At 50.4% G+C, this 5,505-nt stretch overlaps 1 protein-coding gene across 2 annotated transcripts; it reads right to left on the reverse strand.

The window, feature by feature from the left end:
* Positions 1-535: 535 nt before the first annotated feature.
* Positions 536-4,974, reverse strand: Fkbp11 (FKBP prolyl isomerase 11). Of its 2 annotated transcripts, XM_048444673.3 has the most exons (7): positions 4,658-4,943; positions 4,187-4,323; positions 3,903-3,968; positions 3,413-3,500; positions 3,122-3,155; positions 2,718-2,788; positions 536-773 (listed from the first exon to the last, which is right to left on the reverse strand). In XM_048444673.3, the coding sequence occupies exons 1-7, from the start codon at positions 4,671-4,673 to the stop codon at positions 556-558; spliced, it is 630 nt and encodes a 209-aa protein (XP_048300630.1). In that variant the 5' UTR covers positions 4,674-4,943; the 3' UTR covers positions 536-555. The 2 variants fall into 2 exon arrangements, with proteins under 2 accessions (XP_048300630.1, XP_048300631.1); XM_048444674.3 differs by lacking the exon at positions 4,187-4,323 and having other exon boundaries at positions 4,658-4,974.
* Positions 4,975-5,505: the final 531 nt, after the last annotated feature.

Consider the following 5,505-nt stretch of genomic DNA (forward strand, 5'->3'; position numbering starts at 1 on the left):
AAGGTCCTGAGTTCAATTCCCAGCAACCACATGGTGGCTCACAACCATCTGTAATGAGGTCTGGTGCCCTCTTCTGGTCTGCAAGCATACACACAGACAGAATATTGTATACATAATAATAAATAAATTAAAAAAAGAAAATCTTTAAAAAAAATTTAAAAAAAAACTGAAGAAGAAGAAGAAAAAAAAAAAGAAAGAAAGAAAAGAAAGCAGCCTCAAAGCATTGAGTAAGCAGAGTGTGTTGATGCGTCTCCATAGTTGCAGCCTAGCCAGGAGGCTCATGAGTGTGAGGCCAACTTGGGCTACAAATGCAAGGCCCCATCTTTGAAGAAAAGGGGGTACCAGAGATGGTTGAACAGGTGAAGCACTTGTTTCTGTACTTAGACGAGCTCAGGTCAGTCTCTGGGAGAGCCAGCTTCACAGTGCTGTCTGATCTCCACATTCAAGCCAACACACACACACACATACACACACACAGTAAAAAGTAAAAAACTAAAGAAAAAAGGGGTAGTAGAATCAAGCGAAGAATACAAAGTTTTGTTAAAGATCACTATTTTATTTCTTTTTACTCTTGTTTCGTTTCTCTTCTTTTAGCTTCTTTTTGGAGACTTTGGGTCTGCTGGCCTTTCTGTATAGGTAATACCCGATCAGACCCAGGAGGACCGGCACCATAGTCATGCCTACCAGAGGCAAAAAGCGCTTCAGCAGCTTTTGCCAGTAGTTGGCTGGAAACAATGCAATCAGCTCCACATCAAACTGGACCACTGCATCCGCTGGAGAGGCAGAGGGGGGAGTATTAAAAGCTGCACCACTGCAGCTGCTGGAGAGGCAGAGGGTGGGGGGAGGGGTTAGAAGCTGCACCACTGCATCCGCTGGAGAGGCAGAGGGGGGAGTATTAAAAGCTGCACCACTGCATCCACTGGAGAGGCAGAGGGTGGGGGGAGGGGTTAGAAGCTGCGCCACTGCATCCACTGGAGAGGCAGAGGGTGGGGGGAGGGGTTAGAAGCCGCACCACTGCTTCCACTGGAGAGGCTTGGGGGTGTTAAAAATTGCTGTGATGCATCCAGAGCTCTGAATTGGGATTAAATCAGGGTAGGCTGTAGAAAATAACTGATTCTGGCAATCTGAAATGTGGGGTTGGGCTCCCTCAGAAAAGGCAGAAGAGGGTTAGGAGCAGGCTGAGGACACACATGTTGACCTTAACTACAACAAAACACGTGGCTTGGAATCAATGAAATCTGATTGGAATCAAAGGAAATCTGTGCATGGGAAACTTGCAGGTTCTTTCACATTTACAAGTGAGCATTATTTATTTAAAGATTTGTTTTTATTTTATGGATATGAGTAGTTTGCCTGATGTATGTCTGTGTACCATGTAGCGTAAGGAGAGGGGGTCACTTTCCCCGGGAACTACTACAGGTGGTGGTGAGTCACCAATGGGTGCTGGGAACTGACCCTGGGTCCTCAAGTGCAGCCAGTGCTCTTAACCACTGAGAATCTGTCTGGCCCCACAAGTGAGCATTTACATGCACTGAGTCTTCTCTGTACCAGATGGATCCCATTTCTAAATAGTCACATGGATAGGATTTTGTAGAACTATAATTAACTGGAATAAAAGCAGATATCCTTAAAAATTCCAGCAACTGATGAGCACATACAATACAATTCTTAGAGGAGTTTCAAAGAAGGGCTGGGAAACAGGAGAGACGCACTTGAGGGGGGCAGGAGTCAGACAGTTTCAAATGAAGCAAACAAGCAGCACTGGGAATGGGGAGAGTTTTGCTAAGAGGTTTTTTTTTTTTTAATTGTTGTGTTTTATTTTTGAGACCAGATCTCACTCTGTAGCCTCAGTTGTCCTGGAATTCACTATGTAGACCAGGCTGGGCTCGAACCCACAGAGATCCACCTGCCTCTGCCTCCTGAGTGCAACAGCCACACCTGCTTATTAAGAGAGATTTTGGGGGCTGGAGAGATGGCTCAGTGGTTAAGAGGATTGACTGCTCTTCCAGAGGTCTTGAGTTCAATTCCCAGCAGCCACATGGTGGCTCACAACCATCTGTAATGAGATCTGGCGCCCTCTTCTGGCATGCAGGCATACATGGAGGCAGAATGTTAAATGCATAATAAATAAATAAATCTTTTTTAAAAAGAGAGAGAGAGATTTTGCTTGGTTCTCCCCACCCTCTTTTCAGGGCTCCCTAAAAGCCTGCACTAGCATATCACGTCCCCAGAATTCTGTGGAGCAGATCACATTTTACCTAGTGGAACACGTGTTCTAATGCAAAGCAAGAGATACCTATCGGAAAATCTGTCTGATCTCTGCCCTTCAGAACAGGTATCAGCAGTAGTACCTGAAGGTGAGGTACTAGGAACCAGCAGCCAGGGCCACCTCCTTACCCATTCTACGTGAGGGCTCTGGAGGTCACCTTTTGGTTTGTTTTGGGTTACTTTAGCCCTCTGGGATAAGTATTGTAGGCAGCAAGACCCACGTGGCTCAGGAAGGTGCCAAAAGTCACGAGCTGCCTATGATCAAGCCAGATGGCCCTAACAGGTTGTCTGCAGTCTCTATTGGAGAGAGCGGGTGGGTCAGAAGGAGAGGGTCCCAGCTACTTCTTTCCTCAAATTTGATCTGGACTTTCTCAAGTTCTAGACAGAGCAGTGCGTGTGGCTCTCGGGGCTCTGCTTTGATGGCTGGGAGAAAAGACCTACTCAATTACCTGGGATGGCTGGCGGGTACCCTCGCTTTCCATAGGCCAAGTGAGAAGGGATGACTGCTCTTCGCTTCTCTCTGAGGGAGGAATGAGCGGCAGGCAGAAGAGGTGAGCTGGCAACCTTGGCCCAGCACCACCAGAAGCTCCTCCCACCTCAGATAGTGACATCAAAATGTGAATTTTTTCACCTAACAGATTGACCAGTAAAGGTACCAATCACCCTACACAACTCAATTCCCCCCTAAAACCGACAGAGAGGTGCCCTGAGGGGTCCCGCTGACCTGTACCCCTCCAGTGTGAAGTCAGAGCCCCTTTATTCTATAATGTCCTCCTTCTGGAGATGTGGGAAGCAGAGAAAGCTTCCACACAGGCAAAGGGGTAGTCAGGCCCACCCCTGTTCAGATACTCACCCCACACACATATCCAGAAGGCTCTGTTCCAGACCTTGAGGAAGAAGACACAACTGAACTAGAAGCTACACACCACCCAAGGAGAAAATCAGAGACACCCCATCGAGCGTCCTCAAGCGAGCTTTACTCCACTTCTTAAACTGTTAGCCCCCAGTGATGAATTTGAACCCAAGGCCGCTGAAGATCCTTAGGGTCTTACTCGTTCTAGGAGCCTTTCCAGCTTACCTCAGACAGCCAAGGCACTACGCAAGGGCTTAGGTTAGGAAGCAGACAAAGGTGCAGGTGACATACCTGGAATCACCTGTTTTTGGCCAAGTTCTATCACCAGAGGATCTCTAGACAGAGAGGTGTCAATAATGCGTCCGTCTACCAAGCTGCCCTAAAGACAAAGAGCAAGAACTGACCCCATCTTTCCTTCCAGCAGGCCACACACAGTGGGACCGCCTGATGGGATGGCGGCAGCCCTCATAACTGCTTTGCATCCTGCCCTCCTCTCGCATCCCCACTCCCATGGAGCAAAAAGGAAGAGGAAGCCCCGAAGGGCTGACACTTCTTGGAGATCTCTCCACCCTTCACTTCTCAGTGCTGGAGAGTAACTGGCGGGAAAACAGGAAGGAGAAAGAAGCAGGCGAGGACACCCTGCACTCCCGCCCCCACGTGCTAGCGGACCCTAGGACTCAGTTCTGTCGCACAGCTTGCCACGTGTCCAAGCCAAAGCTGACGTGTTTCATTCGGGTGCCGCCCCCTCCCAGACCACGCCCCGGCCCCCCAGGCCCCTCACCGTGTAGTGGATGTGGAGCGTGTCTCCAAAGGCAGCGGATTCTGTACACGATTCAGGGGGCTGTACCTGTGATCAGACTACAAGGGTCAAAGCTGCTCCTCCTAAAACCCTGTTACTACATCGAGACCCAGCATCTTCTCCCCCAACTCAGTTCCTTCACTTCTCTTCGTTCACAGGTTCATTTAGAGCCCCTCGTGCTCCCCCACGATCCCTTAGCCTTGAAGGGTGGCGGGGAGGGGGGGCGAGAAGGAGGGTTTGGGGAGGTGGCGCGGCAGTCTCCTCACCAGCGTCTCCACTTGGAGGGTCCGGACAGGACTTTCGGTTTCTGGCCCAGCCTCAGCTCGGCACACCGCCCCATTGAGCAGAAGCAGCAGCAGCAGCCGGAGTGGCCAGAGAAAGGGGCGCAGGGACATGACCAGACCTGGTTGGGACACCGGGGCACCAGGGCAGGCTGTGCGCGTGCAGGCGACCAGGACACCTCAGCTCCAGGCCAGACTGGTATGGGCGGGTCGCTAGGAGAGAGCTCCTCCTCCCCCTGCTTGTCCCCACCTCCTGGAGGGAAGAAGCCAGCATTCCCAACCCTGTGATCCGAGGTGGCGAATTCTGACCCATCTGTTGGTCTTTCCGTCCCATGACGAGGGTCATGTGATAGCACCTATTTGCCATTTCAATACTCACTGTAAAGAGGGTGTTAGTCTCTAACCTTCGAATCACGGGAGGCACAATTATTCCCATTTTACAGCCAAGGAACTTACCCAAGGAGGTCATCATGCCAACTGGTGACCGACAGGATTCAAGCACAAGACAGCGTTTGTTCTCTGTTCTTCGAAGACATGTCCCCTCCCACTAAGCTGGCAGAGGCAGGTGTCCAAGACAGCCAACTCTTCACCTCTCCTGGTTGCTCTGCCCTCAGCTACGTTCAGAAAGCCTCTGTCCTGGAGTCACTGACCTTTTCCTTCCTGTTTTCCCTCAACACCCTTTCCACAACAGCAGCGTGCTGCCGTCTTGTGTTTGTGCAAGGGCTTCGGTTTTTAGAAGTGGTTCTAGTAATCGTAGGCGGTCTTACCAGTGTCCCTTTTCATGATTCAAACCCTTCCTGAAAACTTAAGCTGTGGGGCCTAGATCCCGGTCACTCAAAAGCTGTCATGGGGTCGTTCCATGCCGCACTCAGGCCGTTTCTTGGTTCATGGTCGTCTTTAGCACTGATATTGTTCTTAGACACAACTGCACCTGTGTGGTAAGTCCCTCAGCCTACACACACCCAACACACACTTCCTCTTATTTGGAACCACCTGCCCTTCCTGCCCTGGCCTTTCTGACGGTTCTCCTTGAACAACTACCCTTTCTGAAGGCTCTCCTCTAACAACCTGCCCTTTTTGACGGTTCTCCTTGAACAACCTGCCCTTCCTGCCCTGGCCTTTCCGACGGTTCTCCTCTATCAGTACTCTGTGACTTCTTCCATCTCAAATTTCTAACTGGTCTCCTTCGGGTTCTCTCTCCGCAGCCTCTCCAGTGCCTCCATTTTGAGGCCCATGCTAATTAAGCTCCCATTTTCTCTCTGTTTTGTGGTACTGGGGGATTCAGTCCAGGCACTGGATTGATG

Source organism: Myodes glareolus, chromosome 19 (genome assembly GCF_982192425.1).
Source record: "Myodes glareolus chromosome 19, mMyoGla1.1, whole genome shotgun sequence".
Lineage (NCBI taxonomy): Eukaryota > Metazoa > Chordata > Mammalia > Rodentia > Cricetidae > Myodes > Myodes glareolus.

Coding starts and splice junctions, on each gene's coding strand:
- Fkbp11 (XM_048444673.3), bottom strand. Junction 3,969..4,186: donor CCCTCCAAGTGGAGACGCTG/GTGAGGAGACTG, acceptor GTCTGATCACAG/GTACAGCCCCCTGAATCGTG. Junction 3,156..3,412: donor CCAAAAACAGGTGATTCCAG/GTATGTCACCTG, acceptor TTCTTCCTCAAG/GTCTGGAACAGAGCCTTCTG.